The sequence below is a fragment of the Sesamum indicum genome, linkage group LG1 (genome assembly GCF_000512975.1).
Source record: "Sesamum indicum cultivar Zhongzhi No. 13 linkage group LG1, S_indicum_v1.0, whole genome shotgun sequence".
In the NCBI taxonomy this organism is placed as follows: domain Eukaryota; kingdom Viridiplantae; phylum Streptophyta; class Magnoliopsida; order Lamiales; family Pedaliaceae; genus Sesamum; species Sesamum indicum.
In genome coordinates, this window is record NC_026145.1 from 10,531,210 (window position 1) to 10,557,245 (window position 26,036).

Consider the following 26,036-nt stretch of genomic DNA (forward strand, 5'->3'; position numbering starts at 1 on the left):
CAATATATATATATTCTGTTTTAATTAGGGTTGTCTAGCTCGAGCCTTACGAAGGTTTGATAAGAACTTTTCATCTTACAAGCTTCTGGTAAAATGCTTAATATTTAATTTACAATTATAACACACACATATATTTAAAAAAAAAGTAAAAATGAAAACACGACACGGATAAGATTTTAATTCAAACGAATAAATTTAATTAATTGAAATATTTAATAGGACTGGATTCAAATATAAATTCATGTGGATCAATATATATACATATATTTAGTATATAATATTATTTGAATTTGAATGTGTATTGTGGATATGATTGTGGGTGTCGACCAATTTCATTTCAAATATAAAAAAGGGCAAACAATTAATGTAGATTTTGTTCTGAGCAGTTAAAACTGAAGAAAAGGGGAGTAGCTCTAATGCGACTTTAGTTTATTTCAGGAAATCCACAGCAACACAAACGCTTCATGAAAAGATAATGAATCTCCTCAAACTCAATCTTTACTCCCACGTCCGCCCCCGCCCCCGCCCCCACCACTACCATCGTCGCCACCATCTGAAGCTCCGGCAATCGTCCCTCTTCCTCTTTTTCCCCTTCCATGAACAAAGCCTCAGACTTTCAGCATCCTGTGCCACTCCCCTATACTCTTTTGCCAAGTACGCCAGGACTTCAAAGGTTAACAATGCGGCAACATCTTTTTCGATTGACAATAATGAAGAGGAAGAAACTGAAGATTTTGAGGAATACTTAGCCGAAGATGGGGAGGTGTATCAGAAGACCTTAAGATTGGTGGAGTGTGCAATGTTTGCTGCTGTTTCTGGGTTGGCCTTTCTTTTGAGTAATTCTCTAGCCATTGAGGTATTTCTGTTTCTCTTTTTCCTTAGTCCCATTTATTATTTTTGGAGTGATTATTAGAATTTTGGCCTATCTTCCAATTTGAGTCTATTAATGATTGTGTCTAATAAGAGTGAATTTTGGAGTTCTGTTACGACCTAGGTGATTTGAAGATTTTCCAATGTGTGATTTTGGGTCATTATCTGTAGAATAAAGAAGAAATTCTTGTTTTCTATGTTGTTCTTGATTACTTATATCAGTTGGAGCGCGCAAGCATGTGGATTTTTTCGCTTCAATTGACTTTTTCTTGTGGTTTTCTTGGTTATTGCTGAATAAGGTTGAAAAGGTTGGGGTGGAGTTATAAGGCATGTCAGAGGAAAGAAAGTGCTTGAACTTATATCAACCAGTTGGATGAATCATTCTTTTATCCCCACAAGGTAGAGTAAACATAATAGTATAAAGCGGTGGTTCTCTAACAATTTTTCGGTTAATCTGAAGGAAGAGTATACATAGTTTTAGATTTTGTTCTGAGCTACACACGATCAATTAGTTCTAACACTCGACATCATAGTGTGGACAATCAAGGGAAGATGGAGGTGCTATGATTAAGGACGCGATAAACTATCTCTGGGTTAAATAGAGATTTACGTTTCCTAGATGATGTTTTTTACCACTGTCAAGCACTTTTAGCATACAAATCTAATCATACCTCTTGAATATTTATCATAGCTATTGATTATGCTTATCACTAATCCATAAGACTGAGATGCATTAAACCAAAAGTTAACGAAGATAATAATCATTGCAAGTAAATGGTTATTTTTTATAAGTATAATCAATACAGCGTTCTGTTACAAGAGCTGTCTTCAATCACTTATGTACATGTGTGATTGCTTTCCACAGAAATACTTTGCCTGTTTCTTTGCTTTGCCAATTGTGCTGTCCACTATGAGATGGGGTATTGCAGCTGGCAGGAAAACAATGGTGTGCTCCCTAAGTATTGGTGTCATATTATACTTCTTTCCTTTAAGAGTTTTATGCAGATAATGCAGTTGTCATGTTCCTCTTTGTTCTTGTTCAGGTGGCAACTGCTGTCTTATTGTTTGTCTTATCTGGTCCAGTGAAAGCAATTACCTATTTGGTGAGTTCTATTAACATCTTATGAAATGTATATTTGCTCTTGCTTGTGAATCTGACCAATGCTCTTGTGTTCAACCTCCATTCTTTCGGAATCCTGATTGCCTGCATGTGCAAGGGAGCATGCAGAAGGGCTTCTAATGTGACTTCGACTTGGTGATTTCTCTAAGTGATAAGTTAGTCGTAGGAAAGAGGGACAAACTATATCTCTCTTCAGGGGATCTGCTCCTGCCTGCAAATTGAAATTGATTGTGCTTCTTTATACTTTTAAGTAACAGCACAGAGTCAAACAAACAGCAAGAGGACCTATCATGAGTTTGCTGCCATTTCTGTTCCATTTACATAATAAGCATACAAAATTAGTTGCTTGCTGGATTTGAGAAGGAAACCTGTGCAATTCAGCACTAATTCTTGAACATTTTAGCATACTGTTTATATATTATATTAATAGCTTTCAGTCCTGTATTTCATGGCCTACACTAAGCTTAAAGCAGAAACTGATTTGCACTTATAATCTTGGCCAGTTATTGCATGGTTTGCTTGGGTTTGCCATGGGCACTATTTGGAGGTAAGATCACTGTAATTAACAGGACTAACTGGCGCGGTTTATCTTTTTTCTTTCTCCCTCTGCGGGAGTAAAAACAACCATCAAGCATCTTTTAAGTTTTCGTTTTATTTATTCTGTATTTAGGTTTCGTGGCAATGCAAGATGGGGAGCCATATTAAAACACCATTATCCATTTTCTCTTTTTTTTAAAACAAAAAAATTATTGGGGTTGTGTGCTTGTGAAATCCACTTGAGGACCTCCTAATATTCTGTAGTTGTTATCTCTGGAAATATTAGCATCCTCTTCTTTCTCTATGTAGTTTAAACTGACCTATTTTCTGAATAGTTAAGTTAATGGAAAGAGTCTTCGAATCACATGTTGTCTGTCCTTGTCAGGTTAAAGGCAAGTTGGGCTGCCTCAGTCTTCTTGTGCGCAATTGTACTATTTCCTCCCTTAATTCTCCTTCCATCACTAAATACATGCATCCACTGAGTGTGGCTGAAACTATAAGTGACTGTGATTTGCAGGTTCGAGCTACAGGAGCTCTTGGTAATGTTGTAATTGCCTCATATTTAATTGGAGAAAATATACTGGCATTGGTAAATCCCAATCCTTCATTTTCAGGTTTTCGTTCTCCATACTATTGTTCCAAATCCCCATTATCAAAATATTATGTTTACAGAGTTTATCTTTTGGCTTGTAGATCACTATAAATGTTCATGCCCTTGTCACATACATCCTCTCATCCATGGGCATCATTGCAGTTCCATCAATGAATTTTATATACTTCATTTTCGGGTTTCTGGTACATTCGATTAATCAGTTTCTCGCTATGTATTCATGTTGTTGCATAAGAAATAGTGTCCCTTTAACACTTTCTCCGCTGCTTGACAGCTTTTGCTCAACTGTGGCTTCTTCGTGTTCTTGCTACATCTATTATACGCCATATTCTTCACAAGACTTGGAATGAAGGCTTCACTTAGACTACCGAAATGGCTCGAGGCTGCAATATGATCGAACTTTAAAACTATCACAGAAAGAACCATTTTTCGTCCATATCCCACCCCACAATATGCAGATGGAAGGAGCCCGCAATGCCCGAGGGATTACCCTCGTCGATTTTGCCTTGTCAGCATGTATTTGAAGCTAAATGCTAGGGATGCATAGATAAGATGCAAGGGATAGGATGGAGATTATGTTAACTCAGTTGCATTCTGCTGTTGTAAATGCTGATAGTTAATTAGTGTAGTAGCAAAGCGACATTGAAGTCTAAAGATGCCTCTCTTGGGAGAGAAAATGCCTTTTCCCTTTGTATATCTCTGGTCTGAGTAGCTTAAGTTATAATAAAAGTCTTCCGCCTTAAAGACAATCTCAAACAAAGGTACTGAAACATTGCTGGTGATGAGCATCAATTAGGAGACAAAAACAAACTTCATATAAACACAACAAAATGTCTTTAAGGAGTGTTCTAACAAATTTCAAGTATAAGTTAAGATAAATCCTATGAGATATTAACTGCCTGTAACCAGTGAAATTTCTAAGAGTGCTATATATTCACTTCCCAACTTTTGATTTTTGTAGCACTTTGCCCCTTTTCTTCACTTTTCGGTGAATCTAATTAGAATATTCATTGTATGTGATGCACGCACTTTTGGGCGAGTTATGGACTGGGTAAATTTATAATTTCACACATGAATTTAAAAAAATAAAATTAAAAAGGAAATTAAATGTAAAGAAGGTTGGGTGACCGGCAATGGGAAGATGAAGAAGAAGACCTTCATGTTTATTTCCTTGTTTTTATTTCTTTTTAAAATTGATGTGTGAAAATATAAATTTACCCAATTGAGTGGGCATCACATACAATGGAATATTCTAATTAGATTCGTTGGAAAGTGAAAAGAGGACAAAGTGCTAAAAAAAAAAACCAAAGGTTTAGAGGTGACTTGTAAAATAAAATGGTTTGGTTGCAAAATGCAAAACGACCCAATTGTTGGAAGCGTCTGCTTTTAACACCAAAATATAATACAGTTTCTTTTGTTTTTTGGTTAAAGAATATTTATATATTATTGCATAAGAAATTTTTTAGTTTTTCTTCCTTCTCTCACAAATTAGTCTCTCTCTCGTATTTATATATTTTTCTGTCTCTAATACTTATATTACTCTCTAATTCATCTTTTTATACATATATTTGTTAAAAGATATTTTATTAAAGAACATTTCAAGAGAATTTGAAGAAATTTGTCAAATTTTTTTTTAGCATTACGTGAATTCAACTAATACATCGTAAATAAATTATAATAACTTAAATTTAAATTATAATAATAATAACGTGACATAAACACTCACATTACAATAACAAAAAATATAATAATTCACATCAAGTCAGCCAAACATTCAATTGAATTCGAACTCATAATATTAAATTTGTTTGTGGACAAGCCTCAATGCATATTAATAATTAAGGTAAATTATAATGTGCTCTCTTAAAATTTGATAAAATTATAAATACCTCTATAGTGATTTGTCGCAAGAAATTATTTGTAATTTTAATATAATATTTATAATTTTTTTTAAAAATAAAAATATAATTATAATTATAATAAATATTAAGAAAGCCCGGTGTAATTTAGCGAGATAGCCATACTCAAATGGAGAAAATAGTCGAGGGATACATATAACCTTAAACTTTCGAGTTGAAACTGCAACACACTGGGCAAATTCTTATGTTATTCCTTTGCATCTCAAATCGTCGAAACTTCAAAATGGAAATTGGAAGAAATTTATCAGATTGCCCAACCCATCATCAACACAAGAAATTTAAAACTACCCACCAGATTCAGACCTCCGGTGATGGAGAAATCCCCAAACTTCCTGAAGAAATCATAGTAGAAATCCTCACAAGGCTCCCCGTCAAATCCCTCTTGAAATTCAGGTGCGTTTCTAAATCGTGGCTCTGGGTAATTTCTAGCCCACAATTCATCAAAACCCACCTCAGATTTTGGGCAAAAGACGCGACTTTTTCTAAGTATAGAATCATGTTAACGATTTCCGACCCAGGTTTTAACCTCAAGCACTGTTCAGTCCGTTCTTTGATATGTGAACCTTCGACTGAGGCATTTAACATTGATTATCCTAGGAAACACCCATACAGGGCTGTTTGGGTAGTGGGTTCTTGTAATGGGTTAATCTGCATTGCCATAAATGAAAAAGATTTGTTCTTGTGGAATCCATCGACAAGAATATCGACCAAATTACCACCTGTCGAAGTCAAAATGATCCCAGGCTTTTACAATATATTTGGTTTTGGTTATAATGAGTCCAGCGATGATTACAAGGTTTTGGGTATCTTCTGCGCGTTCGGAAATGTGGGAGTTTACGAGTCAGTTGTGAAGTTGTACAGTTTGAAGACTAATTCATGGAAGAGGATTGAGGATTTCAAGGGCGGTGAACCATTAGATGATTCTGGGAAGTTTGCTGGTGGGAAGCTTCATTTTTCCACAATTCGAGGGATCGGCTTGGATTTTAGATGGGATATTGTTTCTCTTGATTTAGAAACTGAATCGTATGGAATTGTAGAGCAACCAAATTATGGAGAGGGTCCGTCGGATTCCAGTTTGGGTGTTGTGGGAGGATGCATTTGCATTCTATGCAATTATGAAAAAGTTCGCGTGGATTTGTGGGTGTTAAAGGAATATGGTATCAAGGAGTCCTGGACTAAAGTTGCTAGCATCCCTTACCTTAACGATCCTGGCAAGTTTCTGCACTCAAAACCGTTGTTTATGCTACCAAATGGTGAAATTTTGTTGGTCTTTGGGATGCATTTAGTAGTTTACAATCCAAAAGATAATTGCTTGAGGCATCCTGAGACAAGTAATTTCGGTGCATTTCTAGAAGCAGACGTCTATATTGAAAGCTTAATTTCGCCTGCTGCAAGTGAAGTTTAAGGAGATGCCAGTGACGCAGAAAAGGCAAGATAAGTTCATTGAATATGCACTAAGTGGAGTTTGAAAGTACTTCTATGCTTAGAATCATTAACTATTGGTTTCATTTTCATTTTCGCAGCTTAGAATATCTTCCTGTGGCAAGCCTCAATTTGCAACGTTCTAGGCAAGTTATAATATTGGAGTCTGCCAACTACACTTGGTTACCCTCCTTTTGAGTCATCTGATACTTGCACTTGGCCAAGGTTTGTTATTTTTCTAACTGTTGGAGGATTTTTCAGATTATATGAATGTGTATGTATAGGTCTGAACGAAAGGCGATGTGTAAAAGAATTCAGAGTTTTGAGCATTGCTATTTTCCAAGATCTGATTCCACAAGTTTATTTAAAATTTTGTTCACTTTTTTTCTTTGTGTGTATGTCTGTAACCTCAAACCAGGTACCCATCCATTGCATCAAAGATAAACTGTTTCCTCTAAGTGGTGACAACAGATTACTGGACTCAGTGCTAAAATGAACTTAAGCTTGGAACTGTTACATCTTTTAAGTCATGATCATATAGAACAGAACACAGTGAGCTGAAGTTTTGGTTTCAGGTATACTTAGTTACCAGAGGGCTCACTGCAAATGGAGGTGTCTTCAGTCATCAATTTTCATGATCACTCTCTTCTTTCGATGCAGCTAATCCCCTCTTTCTGTAGTCGCATGTCTCTTCTATTCCTAATGCATAAGATGTTTATGTTTTCCATTTTTACTTCGTGCACTGAACTTATGGGTGGACTGTTTCGAAGATGAAGATTGCTACCGGAAAAGCTTAGGACTCCCGAATTCACATGTCATGGCCATAGAACATATGATGCTGTGAACATACCAATATATGGATTAAAACCTGTCAGACCGAAGCTGTAAAAATCCATCTTGCCTCTGCCACTTGGATGACCGATGATAAAGAATTTGATAAATTAAGGCCTTGAAACAAGACCAAAATATAAAAGACATACAAGCTTTCAAGCAAAGCTCTACATTTTCCTACGGAAATGTGGCGAAGTGATTAACGGGTTTTCTTTTTTCCCCAGTAATGCTGTAATGACAAGTAACTCAGCAGTGTCATCTATACAATTATCACTGCCAAGGCCGAAAATGAGTGGCAACTTTTGGATCACAGGGCAATTTCCGTCTGATGACCCCGATGTCAAAGATGTTGGTATTTTCATCAAAACTGCCTACCGATTTCACCCTAGATTACCAGTAAGATCAACTTAGAAGTCACCACGTCAAAGAACCAATAAACAATGAAAATAATTAAAGGATAAACTCATTTTATGAATACATTAAGAGGCAATAAAGAAGTGTAGTTTGAATGCTCTGAATCGATATCAACTTTGCTATATGCTTACGTTACAACATTCAAGATCTCGACAAACAGGCATCAAATCTACCAAGTAATGTGGTTCCGATGTCAATGATGAGTGGACTTACACAGATGAAAGGGGTTGCCAAAGTGGTAATTTAACAAATACAACAGTGAAAAAAATTAAGCAAATATAGTCACAACCTCAAAGTTTTTATGAACGTTCAGCCAAAAAATTGAGCTGGAAAGCTCCAATATCATGCCATATTTGCAAAGTCGAAGTTGCCAGCCAGAAAGTGTTCCGTGGAAGATGAGTTGGCTATTCAGCAAAATAATACGAATACAAATCAAAAGAAAAGTATATGGTGGCATGATATTGATAATGAAGTAGCATAATGGAACAACAACAATCTTCTATCCAATTTGTTTGTGGGAAGTTACCTCAAGGTACAGGAGCACAGCCAGGTGATATGGTAATGAAGCTTTATGCTTCTTTCCTGGTTATCCTGCATTAAGTTGTAATCCAAAATCAATTATTTGAAGATGTAATAAAAACAAAAAAAAAACTGCTGCGGGACCATATTTTCCAGAAATATCAAACCAGTTTTTATGCAAGAGTTGAAAACTTTAATTTGTCTCACCCCATAACTCATGATGTCGAAACTAAAAGAAAAGCATTTGATCCTGAGAGTTTAAAATATCCAGAGTGTTCACATGGGAAACATTGGCTTTCACTAGTTCAGAGAACAACTTAGACTGTGAAGTGGCAATTTATTATTGCAGAAACTGAAATATGATTACAGGACTAGAAAAAATTCTAAGTACTTCCATGTCAGAAAGCTGATTCTAGAATAGTGTCCAAATAGAAAGAACTCTTCTGACTGAATCACACACCATACCAATATAGTTTTTACGCCAATCAGCTGTTAGCAAAATTAGCATGAATCAAGTGACAATTCTTTACCTGAAGCAGTAAATCCCCAGGGCTGTTGTTATTTCGTGAACAACTGATGTGGCAAAATGCAAATACAGCACCACTGCATGCAGAAAAAGAAAAAATCAGGCTCTGTGCGCTATGAGTAAGATCCAGAAGCAAATGCACATGAAAAGTAAAGTGCTTCCTAGATAATTCGCGTAGTTCTTGAACTTGATACCCAATTCAGAAAGCATATATAACAAATAAATGCCACAAACATAGCTATGCAGCAACAGATCTAAAGCTCGGCATGAAGAAGCAACCAATTGGGTTTTGCGAAAGTTAACAATAAATACAGTTCTTCAGAGTTCTCTTCATTCCACCTCAAGAGTGTGCAAATATCTAAAAGAAACTGAATCCCCAAAGAAGAGTCAATTGGCAATGTACATATTACAGGAACTCATAAATGCATAGTAGTCGTACCCGTATATGCAACAAAACCAAGAAGAATCCAGAACTCATCAACTAAAGGAACTCTGCCACAAAAATGAAGATCTCACAAGTGTTAAAACAATCTAATCAAATTATTCCATCTCCCAGTTCTAGTTGAAAAGTTAACAGTAGAATAATTCATCAGCAGATCAAAGTCATCACGCACCCATCATTTAGCCTGGCAGTGAGGGCATTGGCAATGGCGAAAGGCAGATAAAATAAAGACTGCAGAGAGTAAAACATAAAATCAACAGGCCGCTATAGAAATGTGGCTCTGACAAAATCCATTGTATAAGCATCAATTTCTCAGAACAAAGACGACCTTAGTGTTGAGATAATTGCGAAAATGAATTGATCAGCGTCGAAGATAACAAAGCAAACCAAGAACTTCATGCAAATCCAGGCATATTTTTCTTCAGATTTGCAAACATCGTTATAGAAATGCAATATTCTAAATTTTTACCAAATTACATTCTTTGATATCCTTTAAATGATAAGGAAACTTTCTTCAAGCAAATATAATAGGGCAATCTTCTGTTTCACAAATTCAGATGGTGTGTTAACTCATGAGGTACAATCCACAATACTCAACTAGAATGATGGTTATACCATGCACATATTTGTTTTCAAGCCCTTGGGTTCATCACAAAGGTGAGCGAGAATCAGCCTTCCCTGCAAAACAATAGGTAAGTGATCAAATATTTAACCTCCTTCCGCACAAAGCTATTAGCGTTAAATGCTCATTGAGATTTCACAAACCAACACAGTGACCTAGACAGCATAAATAACATGCACTATAATAAAGCCTGCCACAACAATGGCATTCTCACCTCATGAAAGCCCATAATCAGCTTTGGCAGGGAAAAAGGATAGAGGCTTTATTGACACTAAATTATACGAGTAGATATACAACACCTCCTAAGCAGAAGAATTTTTAAGTGGTTCTACAAGGGAGAATTCCATGAAAATCAACCCTCAACTGCAATTATATGATGTGCCAAAGGATGCATCCACTACAAAGATATCTTACCACAAGAAAGCCGAACGCTAGCCCAATACCCACTATGACCAGATGCGGATAGTTGGCCATTAAATCAGAAGGAGACAAGTAATCCCTGCATAGTTATACTCAATAATAAACCATAACCAATGCCAAAAAACAAAGCAGATCACTGCAAATCAAGACATACCACACGAGAACTCCACTGAGTAGCACAACAAAAGGATAAAGCTGTCATGAAATGAAGGCAAGTTATTAACTCAAAATTGGAAGAAAAATAACAGAGCTATTATTCACGTTCCAAACACGCATACCATTGCCAAAGCTAGCAGCATGCTTCCCTTTCTTGCCTGAACAACCTTATAAACATTGTACACACTGCACAAGAGACTGTATATTTAAAGCGCATTCAAGTTTAAAACAGCAGAAAAAATTATGCGGAAAGCAACAAGTGATCTGGAGCATGGACAATCTACTGAGACAAACTTGGGTAACTAATAATCTATAACAAGCAAATGCCATTTGCACTATGAAAGTTCATTCTTGTCTAGACCTAGCTTCTGATTAGAGAAACTATGTCCTCCAAAGACAGTCAATTAGCACAATTACTTTATGAGTTCAGCATACATGATGGGAATGCTTACATTAAGGTTGATTTGGAATATAACAGTGCAGGGTAGGAGAAAGAATAGGTATTTATATCTTCAAACAACCAGGCGTCTCTTCAATCAAAATAGAGATCATACTCACTTGCATGAAATTGTAGGTATAACAGCAAACATTATCATTAGAAACAATGCAGCTTTATACATTGTCATATCTGTAACAAAACATAAAAATGATGTTATTAATAAGCTGGATTAGAAAATCAGAGAGAAAAGAAAGAAATAGAACAGGTACGAAGTCAGAAAAACATGAGATCACACAGATCGATTAGCTATGGAACTCCAAAACAGGAACAGAGAACCTAAGCAAGTGATGGAGAAAATCACAATCATAATACACCAAGCAACAAGAGTAGATAGGCGGCACTGCATCAGGTGGACAAAATGCCACAACAATGATAAATGTGCAATTATGCTAAATATGATCAATACTCAAAATAGTTTGCTTGCTTACCTTTTACAAAGGGAATCCAATTCAAGAATGGGATGGATTTCCCGAACTGCTGGACCCACCACTGAGCACCTGAAAAAGAAAGCCATAAAGAATCAAACCTCACTGTATCTAGCAGCAGATTTTATATTAACACGCACGAAAATATAACCATCAAGTATGGGTTGAGAAGTAAAGTGTTAAAGCAGTACCAACGATAGCTGTGAAGAAATGGATCATATATATCAACATAAGACCTTCTGTAGGTCCATTTACAACTGGAAGAATGAGAGTTTTGGTGAAATAGCTGCATAAAAAAATGCAAACAGAGATAAATTATTAAAAGCATTGAAATTTAAGCAATCTAAGAGTAGCTTTAAAGGAAGGGGAAAATAAGTTCCTTATGGAATCCTAGAAAGCGAGTGCAACACAGAACAATTATCAGGAATATAACATATTTAGTTTACATCCATGCGCTGAGGAGACCTTAGGCTCATCATATCCAGGAAGCACCTAGTGCAAAATATTCATGAAACCCTTTCCTCCTTTTGACTGCAATTAGCCAGAGTAAGCTTCTAAGGAGGAAGTGAAAAAGAGAGTATATTGCCATCAACAGTTTCTCCCATTTACAGATAGTAGCAGTATATGAAAGTTGAAACAAACCCATCCAAAATGTAAAATAAAGGAAGACCCTCAAAACCTATGCAATGAACCAGTGCCCTGAATCAGCTAAATCAACTTACTATTCCCACGTAGCACAGTAAAAAGGGACTGCTGATATAACCCAGAACCAGAAAGTACTCCCACCACACATAGCTGTGCTCCCGAAGGCCAAGGACTCAAACTGGAAAAGAGCAAAAGAACAGTGAAGTTATAAGCACCAATGTCACAAGACCCAGCACAAAACAACAAAAAGTCAAACATACCGCACATCCAAGAGCATCACATCCTGTAATTGTGTTGAGGCAGCAACATAATTCAAGATTACTGTCAGAACTAAGTAAATGAACAAGAGAATGGAAATGTGATGATGAAGGAAAAGAAACATTAAGAGGGGCAAAGGTCACCATGGTCAAAAAGTTCTCCCAATGGACTAGAAGAATTTGTTCTTCTTGCTTGTTTTCCATCAACAGCATCAAATGTCTGGTGTTATATTTTGAAGCAAGAGAAGAAATAATAATGATTGATAAGAAACTCTTCGTCAAATATATGTTGATGGGAAATAAAAAGTTTGGCAATGCAAAGAGTTAAAATAGAACTGAAGCTGTTGTACAAGGAACAAGATATGGGTATCACAATATTAAAATCTTGAATTGATCTAACCTTTCACTTGTTTTGTAACAATAACAGTTATACAAGTGTGAAACTGAAAATTCTCTATACCAAACCATCTAATAAATCCTACATTAGAAATGATATGGAATATGATACCATATTACCCCCCAGCCCCACCTGAAATGAGATGTATAAGTATAAAACTGAGCAGAGGAAAAATATAAATCTCCACATCCTTCATTATACGATTTAGTTCCCAATCAAAGACATGGAATTACAGGCAATAGATTCCAAATAAATAGAATGTTTACAAAAACATGACCATACTTGATATAAGAAGAGCAGTAATCCGTGGGCGAAATGCACCCATCTTGGAGGAGGTGAATCCAGTTGAGGTGAATATATCTGCAGTAGAAGTTTAGTAGAATCAGATGTGCAGAGATGCAGATGTACCAAAAACAAAGTTAAGTCAAAACCAGAGAGAGAGAGAGAGATCACTCACATATCCAAGCAATGCAGATGTAACCAAAAACATTGATCCTGTAAGAGTAATCTGGAAAGAGGAAAATAAATACAGCATAACTTATGAGCCGGTAAGCTGGGGAAAAAACATTGACAACTACAATGAACACTCAAAATCTAGAAGATGGCTTTTGAACAACATTTACCATGTTAGGTCTGAGAAGGCCGAATCCATGCACGAAAGGAAACAAAAGGGAATCAGAGTCCATCAAAGGAAGTATGTAGAATAGATGCAAAATTACCCAGTAAAACACATTTATAATAATAATTCAATTCATGCCCATAGCACTTGAAACTGTCTCTTTTTCGGAATTACAGTAGACGCTATAAAGGCCATATAATAGCTTTGTATTTCAATCTCGGATCCAAAATCAATTGAAGGTGACTTTTTACCTACATTCACATAAATATCTATTTGCTAGTCATTCACAAAAATAAATCAAGAGCCATCTGTGGAAACTAGTTTTGTCCTACGGTTTGATATGAAGACACATATGTAAAGTTGAGATGTATAAAACATTACACACAAGAAACCACCAGCTTATAACAGTAGAATAAGAGACTTTAATTAAATAATGTTCTCACCTGCCTAACAGAAAAACTAACCAAATAGACTCACGGTTTACGCATGATCAACCAATATCCATCCTAGTTGCTAAGAAAATTTTACCAATATACAAGATGGAACAGAGTGCATCAACCGGACTTAAACAAGAAGACACACCTTAAACTTTCTTGCTGACATATAATATCTTATCATCACAATGACAAATACATTTCATGCCCCAAACCATAACAACACTTGACAACTCTCAACTGTTAAATCCCCTGAAGTTTATAACTGTTGTCAAACATATAATGTTCAGTTCTTAGTCATTCTAACACTTCCACAGAAGAATTTTACAACCAAAACCATTTCATTGTGTGGAGAAGTTCACATTTTGGGAAATTCCCATAAGTTCTTTTCCAAATTTTAGGACTTTAGCAGCAAAAGGTTACCTTTTTATTCCTTCGTTGACATACAATAAATAAGCACACAATTTACACATAATCATCTCTCAAGCACCCAACTGACAATTATTAACTCAAAACCAAACAACACAGACACAACTGAAACAAAAATAATAATAAATCTACAAGAAAAGGCTAACTAAAAAAAATAATAAAATTCCAAAAAAATCAAGGAAAAAGAAAGTCAACATGACCAAAAAAATGAAGCAAAAATGTACACTTACGGCATCCAAAGAGGGAATAGATTAACACAGCGAGTCCAAAAAGGCTGCAACACATATTTGGCTAATACAGAGTTGTCCACTCCACTATACTTGTGCTTATGCAACGCCGCAGCTCCATGCGCTCCAATGTACCCCATTCTTTCCTTCTCCTTCCTTTTCACCCTCTACGTATAATTTCACCTGCAACACAACTAATTCTTCAAAAACTTTTCCAATCCATAGAAGAAAAGACCCAAGCAGCAGAAAAGTAACAGGTGAGAAAAAGCTGCAGATCGGATACTGAAGCTTCAAGATGAACTCAAATAACATAAATTTACACACATGTATACATGTGTACTAATTCAAAAAGAATCTAACTTTTGCAGGTCGTCAGAGAAAATGAGAAGTTCACCTGAGTTGCAGAGGGCAAAGGGAGCGGAGAAATCGGCCGAAGCAAAAATGTGCCACTTCCGCCCCGGTCTGCCCAAAAGCGCTCTTAATGAGGGGAAAAAGTGAGTTGCGAATTTGATATTTATTCGTTGTCAAAATATGAAATATAAAAATTACAAAAAAATTATATCAATATCCCCTAAAATTAGACATAATTACACAGACACTTGTTTTATTTTACAAAATTATAGATACATTCTGTAAAAAAAGTGTTAGTGTAATATACCATAAGGGAAGTATGTGTAAGCTTTCGCATTCAAGTAAGGAATGCATTTGTAATTACGGCTACAACTACAACTTTGAAAAGCATATTTATAATTTTACAAATAACATGATGTGTTTGTATAATTAAACATAATTTCAAGATATGTCAATATAATTTACCTTATAAAATTACTAAGAAAAATAATAACTATTCTCTAATTAACTATTTTTCATGTATAGTTAAATTTTAAAATCAATTTGAATCCCATATTAATAAAGGAAAAGGGTAAATTACATCAACACCATCTAAGTTAGCTTTAATACTACCCAATGTAGCACCTCATAGGGGATAATATGCATCGCCAAATGTTTATATTTACTTTTATCTGATGTTCTCATATACACAACCTCAAATGAAACGGTAAATATCCAACTATACAAAATTTAAAACGCAAACACCCCATGTCTTTTATAAAATTAAAGTATACTCTTTTTGGGAGTGTTAGTGCAATATATATATAGAGGATGTCCGTGTAATGTTTCACCATTGAATAAAGGGTGTACTTGTAATTATATTACAATATTAATAAATATACTTATTTATTAAATGTACGGAAAGTGTATGTTATACACTTTCCCAATCTAATTCCAGACTGTGTCAATATAATTTAATTACCCATAAAAACCCAAAAAAAATATATTTTATTTTCAAATAACAAACACAAAAACTTTGATTGAATCGAAGTTGTTATTGTTGCATGAAGACAAATATGGAAAAGAATAAGTGGATTTGCATATATAGTATATTCCTTCAAATTTAAGTAATGGAAATTGAGTAGCCAAATTTTGTTGGCCTCTATCTACTTTTGTTCCATGGAAATTGATGTGATTGAAACCTAAATATATGGTCAAATTTATAAGTAGATTGCATGTGTGTAATGAAATCACGTAAGATTAATTTAAAATAAAAAAGAATAGATGGGAACAATTAGGGTTTGGGTAATTAATGAAATTATTTATATTAGAGATAATTATATTTATATTCTTGTATATGATATGTTTACACAAATTATCACTATCCTCTAGATAATTACACATGCACAAATCAGGAGCGTTAAACATTATTTATACAACTAATATTTGCTTTTTTAAATTACACATATACCCCTCTCCAAAAAATCGATATTGTTATACAAATTATTATTTGTTGGGTATTAATTAAGGGCAATGTTTATAATTATATAAAAAAATATAAATAATTTATATAATTAAATTATAAATTAAGAGTGTAAATATAATTGTCAGTTAATTTTAAATCCCTAGACCCAATACAAATAAGTGTGGGTGAATTGGTGTCCCCTGGCATTGCATGCTGATTGCTGCAGCTTTGACATGTGATGGGATTTTATTATTACAACTTCAATTTTCGTCTTTGTAGGGTTGTAGATTCATGTAACCAGCGCATGCACACACAACGATGTCCGTCTCTCCTCCAGCTTTGTCTCCCAGCCCATCTTGCTTTATTAATTGTTAATTATTGTGGTACGCAATTTTTGTGTTTATATAATATATAATTTTTTATATTTAACAAAAAGATTAGTTAGATCAAAAATAGAGGATGAAGTAATTGAAATGTGAAGGGACCAAATATAAACTATTAATATTTAATAACGAAGATGATGAAGATCAAGAACCGTTTATACCTGTCAATATTTCTCGATCAGAGGAATGATGGAGAAAACATCGAGTCGAAGAATTGTATCATCTATGCAGACAAAATCGATATGAAGAACAATCATCAAATATGTGTATGTGGCAAATTATTCTTGAATAATTTTCGACAAATATGTACTATATGTTTTTTTTAAGATCTATAGTTAAATTTTTACTTATTTATTTTAGTTTTTACATTCAACATATAAAATTCTATATTTTATTTAAGAAAATCAAGGCACTCTTTTAAATCATTACTTAAATTTATCATTGTCTTATAAAATAGGTAAATGATAAATTAAATCAAATAAAAAATTATAGTAAAACTCATAACTAGAAAATGAAATACACAATGAACTTAAATAAACAATTGACTACAAACTTCACAATAAGAAACTTGGATAATAACAAGTCCAAAGAATATTTAAGATACACTTTAAAAGAGTGTTAATAAATTAATGTACTAACAATTTAGAAGTAGAAGAATAAAAATAAAATTTTTAAAAATTAAAAAATTAATAAACCCAGTAATCTCAACTTAGAATTAAAAAATAAAATAAAATATAGCCCAAAATATTTCTTTTTAAAAAACAGCTCAATTGGGCCAGACTACTAGCCCAGCTTAGGACCTCAGGGTCTTGGTCCAGTGGGCTAGGTAGGACCAGCCCAACTTTTCAAATGGTCCAATTTGGTTCTGGATCCACCCAATCTAGTTCGGAAATAAACTGACCTTTCACCATTATCTGTGGGGAGTTAATGACGTTAATTTTCTTTTTCAAACTTCCCGTTTTGCCCTTTTTACCTAATGCTAAGATTTCTCAATCGACTTTTTAAGGTTTGTATCATTTATATGCCTTTGTGATTTATTGATTTTTTGATGAAGAGGGAAAAGGTTATGGGCGGAGATAAGCCTGTTAATGGGCGGGTAATACCCAAATTCACACCTAATAATTTTATATTAGATCCAAACTTAAATTTATACTCATTGGAATAAGTATTTTGGGTATGAGTAAGATTTACACCCTAAAATACCTGTGAATATGAGTGTTGAATGGGTAAAATTTAATAATATAAAATTTAATCCAATTTGTAATCTTTTCTATATATCAATCAACTCGATTTACTTGTTATTTAAAAATTTGGGATTATTACGTTTACACCCCTTGACCTGCAATATGATTACACAAATCATCTATATATTTTAAATAATTACACATACTCCCACCAAAATAACAATATCACTTACACAAATCATCCCTTACTTTGTTGAAAATTACACACACACTTCTAAAAACTTTAACATTATTACACAAACTACCCATATTTTTTTGCTGTCAAGAGTAATTTTTATAATCATGCAAAAGATATGGATGATTTACGTAAACAGACCATAAATAAAGAGGTGTAAATGTACTTTTTCCTAAAATTTTTGTAATAAAGGAAGTAGTTGCATCATATAGCAGCAATTTTATCAATTCAAAGAGATTAAAATCTGAAAATAAGTCAAAATATTATTCCAGCGCGAGTAGGCAAGATTCAAGAATATATCTTTTTCTTTTTCCCTTTTTAAAAAAAAAAAATAATAAGTGAAGATATGAGTTTAACTGTTGATTAGATGTGTCTTGTGATTGTCACTCCTGCTGTCAAGTGGATGGCACCAAATTGGTCAAGAATCAGAGTGTTGCTAAACAGGTCCCCGCCTGAAGATTACGAGCTCATTCTGTCTACTGGTTATTACATCTTTATGCATGCATGTATCTCTACTATTCTTGAGATCGTTCACATTATATATTAAATCCTCGACAATCATATTCATTTATTGCTGATATTAGATAAGTTTACGTGTGGTCGAGTCGAGCAAACATAAAACACACATGTATAGAGTGCCGAATTTTTTGTCCACAAGAGTTCCTATTCATAATTGCTCGGGGTACGTTGTACCACTTCATCAATGCCTATTAATATTTGTGGTACCATCCAATCTTCACGATCACCATTTATTTCTAGAATTCGTCATGAAATTTAATTTTTTTTTAAAGAAAGTTTGTTAAATATGATCTATTTTATTAGTAAATTTAATAATTTACTGATCCTAATCCTAATATTTTAATTATGTTATTAAAACGTGTAGAATACATCATAAATTTTGTTCAATCTTGTTTAATTACGAATACTTTAGTGGAGGAACGGTGCAGTTTTGATGGCGTGTTATATCAAATACGATATTATATGAGCATTTAATATGATGCACATGATATTTTTAAATATTTTATATTGTACATCGTAATTTTATCATTTCATCCAATGAATTATGTGGGGCGTGAAACGAACAAGTTGTTTTTTTTTTCAAATGTTTGAAGTATAATAACAATTATAGATATAACATGAGTATTTAGACTAATTATTATTATTACTATTATGTATAATAGGGGAAAAATGCAAGCAACCCCCTTGTGATATCATAAATGAGCAAATTACCCCCTTATGAAAAAATAAATAGCGATTTACCCTCCTGTATTTTTTAAAATACAACAATTTACCCCCATATGATTTTTAAAATGAAGCAATTTACCTCCCTGTATAAGGAGGTAAATTGCTTCATTTTAAAAAGTATAAGGGGGTAAATTGCTATATTTTTTTCATAGGGGGGTAATGTGCTCATTTTTAATATCACAGGGGTATAAATTGCTATTCACCCTGTATAATAGTATCCTAATTGAAGTTGAAACTTATATTTAACTTACGTTATGGAAGAGAAATGAGATATTTTAACCACAACATATCACACGTAAACAATTTGTGCAAAAACATACATTAGAATAAAAAACGTAACGAATTCTAATTATTATCAGAATTTGAATTAATTATTTAGATAAGTTAAAGAAGTACAAAAGTAAAGTAATTCATAGCAAGAAGAGGAGTGTGCTAAGAACAATTCTACAAAAAATTGGTGTCAAATTTGTAAAAAAAAAAAAAAAACATTGGTACAAAAATTTGTTTAATTAAACTCTCAAAATGAGATTAAATATTTAATCGCTACTTCTAATTCTTATCTAAATAAATTCCTATTTCAAGCATCAACATACAAAATAAATAATAATAATCATGCTAATTAAAATATTGATTGTTTATTAAGGCAAAGGATTTTCAAATAATTGGTACGGACGTCACTTAGCATAATGAAATTTTAGTTAAGAAAAGAGGGGTCCGAAAGATGGGCAAGCAAATGATATGAGTAGGATGAGGATAAGAAGAGATATGATGGTATACAAGTTAATGATTTTTGTTGAATGGTTCCAAAAGCTTATAATAATTGAAACGAAAAGGTCCAAATCATATGTCTCACACGTTCCTTATATTAGGGTTGCCCCCCCAACCCTCCATTTCTTCCGAAAACGACCTTCCCTTGACCACAATAATTACAGGTAGGACCAAAGTTTTGCCAATTATAAATTTTTTTTTCAAATTATTACATTCTACATCTTATGGGAAAAAAAATGGAAAAGAGTATTTTTCTTTTCACAATAAGTGAAAATTTGGGTGGATTTAAATGTTCAAAATTTATGTTCTTTTTCTTTTAAAAAATAAAGAATAAAGCACGTGGAAAAAATATTTGGCATTACCTAAATATTAAAATATTATATTTAAACAATGTTGTTTGTAATTATCTTACTCATTATATAATTTGGATTTGGATTTTTTTGTAGTAAATTTAGTTTAAATTTTATTAAATTTATACGAAGCTAAATACGATTTATCTCATTGTAAAATTAAAAATAAGAAAACTCTCTATAAAAAAAAGGCCATATAGAGAACTCTCTAGGCGTATGCAAATGCATCATTTTTTAAATGTCAGGGATTTTTTTGTATTTTTTATAATTCTTTTTGTCAATTTTTGCTTGTATTATACTTTAATTAACCAATATAATATAAACTATAATGCTAGTAATTAGTTCAAAGTTATTAGGTACAAGAAGACGACCTACTTTTAACATTAGATATAGCCTAAAGAAAATACTTTTTTAATTTATACCTACTCTCGAGTTATATATTAAATAAAATAAAAATTGTATCCAAGTATCCCACAATATTTTGGATTTGTTTTTTTTTTTTTGAATATATAATTGGTATTTAATGTGGGGTAACCACATGAAATTTATGCTTAGACTTTACCCTAGTCCTTTATTAATTTACATACAAATTTTGGACTTATCTCTTTCATTTCGGACTTAATATTTAGATTTGTTGATGATTATTCGATTAATTTGGTATTTGTAGTTGTCGTAAAATCGTAAAATTAAAAAAAAAATTATCAATAGCTATATTAGGAATTTAAGATATAACTTTTGTTGTTTTAATATTCTTATGATTTTAAATACTTTATTCTATATGACTTAATCATTTGAGTGTTATTATCAGAGGCTCTCCAATGATTTATTTTGTATGACTCATATTCGAGAATTTTGAATCGTTCTTTTGCTGTTGAGCGTATTATTCTCCTAAATTCTATAAAAAAAATATCAATTTGATAAAATCGTAACAACAATATTTTATTACATTTTATAAATTATATATATATTATTATAAATTTTATTTGCCGTACTAATTTTTGAATACTTAAATTTACCCTTGATTTTATTTCTTTTCTTTAACTTTTTTTTTTATCAAATTTGTAATTTTAATATTTTGTATTTATCTCACAATTAGTTTTTTTTCTTAATTACTCATTAGTCCATATTTCTCTTTCAACTTATTTTTCATATTTTTCATAATTTATAATATATACATATATATTTATCATCTCACACAATAATTATTTTTATATGCTCACAAAAACTATGTGAAATTGACAACCAGTAAAATAAAAGAAAAAGGGCGTCCCTCCGTCAACAATGTCATACAAAAAATTAAACAAACGAGGAAGAAAACTCCTAGAATATTACTACGAGGGGTAAGACTGTAATATAACAACAAAACAAGGGCAAAGATCTATTTTCTCACCTATATAATGTGACCTCTCATCCTCCCTACAGCTCACACGAGAACTTACGAATAGAAAGGAAAGATTGAGATTCGAGAGCGTTGCGAATTTCTAGGGTTACGTCTTCTTCCGCAGCCGCAGCAATAGTTTTCTGTGAGTACGTTTCTAAATTTTATGAATGGATTGAATGTCTTAAGGTGTAAGGTCTGATATAGTTGCTTGTTCTTTGTTTGCAGGGTTGTAGATCGTGAATTGTGGTTTTTGGGGAATTGGTTGTCCACAAAATTAAATCTTGTTGTTGATGTAAGTTTGGTGTTCTAGCCTTCTGATTTTGTGGCTTTATATCCTCGTTTGTTTTGGTCTGAAAATATCAATTTATGCCGCTGGAACTTCAAACTCTTCGCGTTGAATGATGTTTATTTCTTGTTTGTTTTTTTATTTATTTATGAATATTTCGTGTATTTTTATTATGAAATTACATGGATTAAAGATGTTCTCCTAATTTGGTTGAATTATTTTTTTTTTATTTTAGCGATGGATAATAAACGGGCGTATTAGCATATTTTAAACATCTCCGTTTGCAGATCTAGATTTCTGATAATGCTGATCGAAGTATTTTGGTTTTATTTAGATTTATTTTCTCAAAAATTTCCTGCACCGCACACCGGTGGCTTCTAATGTGTCTGGTTTTATATGCGGGTTTTGTGTTTTAGCTTTTCGGTGGGTTTGGTGGTGGTTTCAATTCTATATTTTGCGACCCTTTCTTATGTCCTGCTTTTGTAGAAAAATGATATTGTTTTTTCTTGATTAATGAATTTTCATTTAATTTTAATATGTGATGTTATGGTGTAGGGCAGATTTGGTTTTTAATCCATATTAATTGCCAAATAAGTAACTGATTAGTTGACCCTGGATTTCAATATGAAATTCTTTAAACTTAATTGAAAATTAAGTTGGTTGATGATTTGCTATGGAATAAGTGATTTTCCTTCAGTTGCTGAGATGATATTAAAACTCATTTGTCCACAAACCTATCTCTTGGTGAATTCACAACTAAATGCGTTTAGTTTCGCACAGACCTTGATCAGGTTCTTTGTTTTCTGTTCTTCACACTCTTTGGCCTTGTCATTTACATGTTTTTGGTATTGTCATGTAGCTCTTTTGGGTTCATAATGTTTCATATTATTGTTGGTTGCCAATGTTGAGAATCCAGTCTGCCCTTTTTTGTGGGTGCACAAATAATGTGCATTGTACTATGCATCAGATGTTCTTTTGCCATTTTGTTTTATTGCCAATCATCTAATGCATAGGCATGACTCTAAAAACATTATCTGGTCATTATGCAGTCAAGAGTTGATGATCTAATGGAGACCAAAGGTGGGAAAAAGAAGTCTAGTAGTAGTAAATCTTTATTCTACGAAGCTCCCCTTGGATACAGCATTGAAGACATTCGACCAAACGGAGGCATCAAGAAGTTTAGATCTGCTGCATACTCCAACGTAAGGCTCTACATCCTGATTATGAGCCATTTTATGGTCCTGTGCTTTAACACAATTATAAAATTGTGGTGCTAAAATTTCTTTCTTCCTTTTGCAGTGTGCTCGCAAACCATCCTGATATTCTTTCACTGGTCTCCTGATCACGTCATTGGACGTGGTGCAAGCTACTGTTTTGATAATATTTTAATTTTCCGTTCTTTAGCTACACTCCTTTTCTTTGTTCTCCAACTACCTTCTTGTCTTTTTGATTTCCTGTTGTGAGGATTCTTGTCTTGAAATGGCCCTACCCGTTTCTGCAATTGGGTTTGAGGGTTTTGAAAAAAGGCTTGAAATCTCTTTTTTCGAGCCAAGCATCTTTGCTGATCCCGAAGGAAAGGGGCTCCGCTCTCTTTCCAAAGCGCAGCTCGACGAAATTTTAGGACCTGCTGAATGCACCATAGTTGCTTCATTGTCTAATGAACATGTTGACTCCTATGTCCTCTCTGAGTCGAGCCTCTTTGTTTATGCTTACAAGATTATCATCAAAACTTGTGGGACAACAAAATTGCTTCTGTCAATCCCGCCTATCCTGAAGTTGGCCCAGTGCCTTTCTCTTTCAGTTCAGTCTGTGAGATATACCCGTGGAAGCTTCATTTTTCCAGGAGCACAATCATACCCTCACCGTAGCTTCTCCGATGAAGTTGCTGTCCTTGATAGCCATTTTGCGAAGCTTGGTTCAGGCAGAAAGGCTTATGTTATGGGCAGTCCTGATAAGCAGCAGAAATGGCATGTTTATTCTGCATGTGCCGGAACAGTTGAAGCTACCAGTCCTGTTTACACTTTAGAGATGTGTATGACTGGGTTGGACAGGAAGAAGGCTTCTGTATTTTACAAGAATGAATCAAGCTCTGCAACTCTGATGACCAAGAGCTCTGGTATAAGAAACATTCTCCCGGAATCAGATATATGTGACTTTGAATTTGAGCCGTGCGGGTATTCCATGAATTCCATTGAAGGAGATGCGGTATCTACTATTCATATTACACCAGAGGATGGTTTTAGTTATGCAAGTTTTGAAGCAGCTGGGTATGATCTGAAACAAGTGAACATGGGCCAATTGATTGAGAGGGTTCTGGCATGTTTTGAGCCAAAGGAGTTTTCTGTATCTGTGCATGCTCAATTTGGTGCCCACTTATGTGATGATATTCATGTCCTGGGTATGAAAGGTTATACTCCTGAAGAGAGATGCTTTGAGGAGCTGGGAATGGGTGGATCAATCATCTACCAGAAGTTTGTAAGGACTGCATCCTGTGGATCTCCTAGGTCTATTCTGAAATGTTTCATGTGAAAATGTGGCTGAGAAGAGGAGGTTGAAGAAGAAAAGGAGTAGTATTTTACAGTTTGTTTTGAGTGCTTTAAATAAAATGGTGGCCTTGCCACCAGTTGTTATATTTGAGTGTCTTGTGTTGTCATTTTTAAGAATGTTTTATGTTGGTATTTCGGACTAGACTTGTTAGTTCAACTCCCAGATCGATAGTTCTCTGGAGGTACTATTATGTTGGAGTGCTGAATAAAAGTTTTGAGCTGTTTTGCTCTGTTATTAATCCTTTTACAGTTGCATTACCATAATATCTTAGATGACAAGATGAAGATGCTTGTTATTGCTGTGGAAACTGCTCATTAGTTAACAGGAATTATTTTAAGTGTTGATTTGCTGTGGCTCTGAATATGGAAATCCCATCAATGGTGTATTCTTTGATGACTTGGTCATTTCGTAATTATATCGATAAATCCCATAGCACTGCGGACTCTGTTTCTGAAATAGACATAGGCCATGTGGTCATGGAATCATATTTTGTGGAAGTGGGCTGGCTGATATTCTAAATAGGGCTGAGGGCACTTGCCTTTGGAAATGGCAGGTAAAATATATAGCAAGCTTAGCTGAACATAAAAGGATTTATTCAATGATAGAATTCTGGGCGATTGATTTTGCTCATTCTTTTTTGTGTTAATATTACTGCTTTTCTTTTCTCTTTTTGTGCATGGTTTAATATGATCTACTTTTACTCATAAGATTCTCCTATAGCTATACCTACCGGCTACCAGCTGCTGCTGCTTTTGGCAATTTGAAGCTGCAGCGGAGGGAAAACTGGGGCCACTTCAGAAGCCAACTTTTAACCATCTCAGTCTTTTGACTTTTTTAGCTTTTTGTCCAACAGTCTCTTTGAATTCAATAGGCTCCAATTCCATTATCGATTAAAAAAAAAGTAGGTGGCCATGATCTAGGGCCTAGCACTCTAGGTAGCCATGATCATAACTAGTGGCGATTCTGGATTTCCAAATGTACTTACCAAGGACTAGTGTATTGCTTTTTTTTTTTTTGTTTTTTTTTTAAAACAAGAATTAATGTTGAGATTTGCATAACCGAAGAAATTAAACAAATTACACAGACTCAAATTTTGAGTTTAGCATTCAAGATACAGTCAAATGCAATAAAATCATTCCAATTGATTAGCCGTGGAGTTTGCTTGCTTTCTAATAAATTGAATTTTTCATGTAAGCCAACTATACAAGGTGGTTTGATCATTTTAATACACTTTTTTGGTGTCTAATTTGCACTTTTAATGGGACCACATACCATATTTACTGTTGAATGAGAATCAATTTGAAAAATTGACTTTTTTAGTATTGGGGTCATTTGCAGACAGTAGTTGATTCGGCTCAAATATGTGACCTTTCGAAATAATCTAAATTTCGGCTTATGTAATCTCCCCATATCGATGATGGGTCCTGAGGATTAAAACACGTACGTTAGGCTCATCGGGTTCGTCCCTGATTAAGATCCTTCAATGCTCAAATTAGTTCAAGTCAAGATAGAAATTTGCGAT

General features: G+C 33.8%; 4 protein-coding genes and 1 long non-coding RNA gene across 8 annotated transcripts; 4 read left to right on the forward strand and 1 right to left on the reverse strand.

Annotated features, from left to right (window-relative positions):
* Positions 402–3,886, forward strand: LOC105161520. Of its 2 annotated transcripts, XM_011079232.2 has the most exons (8): positions 405–856; positions 1,736–1,816; positions 1,914–1,973; positions 2,494–2,537; positions 2,913–2,955; positions 3,045–3,116; positions 3,221–3,322; positions 3,412–3,886. In XM_011079232.2, the coding sequence occupies exons 1-8, from the start codon at positions 476–478 to the stop codon at positions 3,529–3,531; spliced, it is 903 nt and encodes a 300-aa protein (XP_011077534.1). In that variant the 5' UTR covers positions 405–475; the 3' UTR covers positions 3,532–3,886. The 2 variants fall into 2 exon arrangements, with proteins under 2 accessions (XP_011077542.1, XP_011077534.1); XM_011079240.2 differs by lacking the exon at positions 1,736–1,816 and having other exon boundaries at positions 402–856.
* Positions 5,161–6,828, forward strand: LOC105161536 (F-box/kelch-repeat protein At3g23880-like). Of its 2 annotated transcripts, XM_011079261.2 has the most exons (3): positions 5,161–5,449; positions 5,654–6,485; positions 6,580–6,828. In XM_011079261.2, exons 1-2 carry the CDS (start codon positions 5,241–5,243, stop codon positions 6,459–6,461), a joined length of 1,017 nt encoding a protein of 338 aa, XP_011077563.1. In that variant the 5' UTR covers positions 5,161–5,240; the 3' UTR covers positions 6,462–6,485; positions 6,580–6,828. The 2 variants fall into 2 exon arrangements, with proteins under 2 accessions (XP_011077563.1, XP_011077554.1); XM_011079252.2 differs by having other exon boundaries at positions 5,161–6,485.
* Positions 7,808–14,839, reverse strand: LOC105161554 (choline/ethanolaminephosphotransferase 1). 2 transcript variants are annotated; one of them, XM_011079280.2, is made up of 20 exons: positions 14,735–14,839; positions 14,344–14,523; positions 13,255–13,264; positions 13,089–13,139; positions 12,914–12,991; positions 12,379–12,454; positions 12,238–12,260; positions 12,055–12,155; positions 11,524–11,618; positions 11,336–11,404; positions 10,967–11,036; positions 10,531–10,594; positions 10,407–10,447; positions 10,247–10,331; positions 9,826–9,888; positions 9,383–9,441; positions 9,208–9,260; positions 8,773–8,845; positions 8,250–8,314; positions 7,808–8,127 (listed from the first exon to the last, which is right to left on the reverse strand). In XM_011079280.2, exons 2-19 carry the CDS (start codon positions 14,478–14,480, stop codon positions 8,293–8,295), a joined length of 1,170 nt encoding a protein of 389 aa, XP_011077582.1. In that variant the 5' UTR covers positions 14,481–14,523; positions 14,735–14,839; the 3' UTR covers positions 7,808–8,127; positions 8,250–8,292. The 2 variants fall into 2 exon arrangements, 1 of the variants encoding a protein (XP_011077582.1); XR_002287176.1 differs by lacking the exons at positions 9,208–9,260; positions 9,383–9,441.
* On the forward strand, positions 14,479–16,615 carry LOC105161549. Its single transcript, XR_847787.2, has 3 exons — positions 14,479–14,597; positions 14,709–14,834; positions 16,415–16,615. It is a non-coding gene; the product is annotated as an uncharacterized LOC105161549 (long non-coding RNA).
* On the forward strand, positions 21,675–24,754 carry LOC105161571 (S-adenosylmethionine decarboxylase proenzyme). Its single transcript, XM_011079305.2, has 4 exons — positions 21,675–21,823; positions 21,907–21,973; positions 23,017–23,169; positions 23,267–24,754. The coding sequence occupies exon 4, from the start codon at positions 23,447–23,449 to the stop codon at positions 24,494–24,496; it is 1,050 nt and encodes a 349-aa protein (XP_011077607.2). The 5' UTR covers positions 21,675–21,823; positions 21,907–21,973; positions 23,017–23,169; positions 23,267–23,446; the 3' UTR covers positions 24,497–24,754.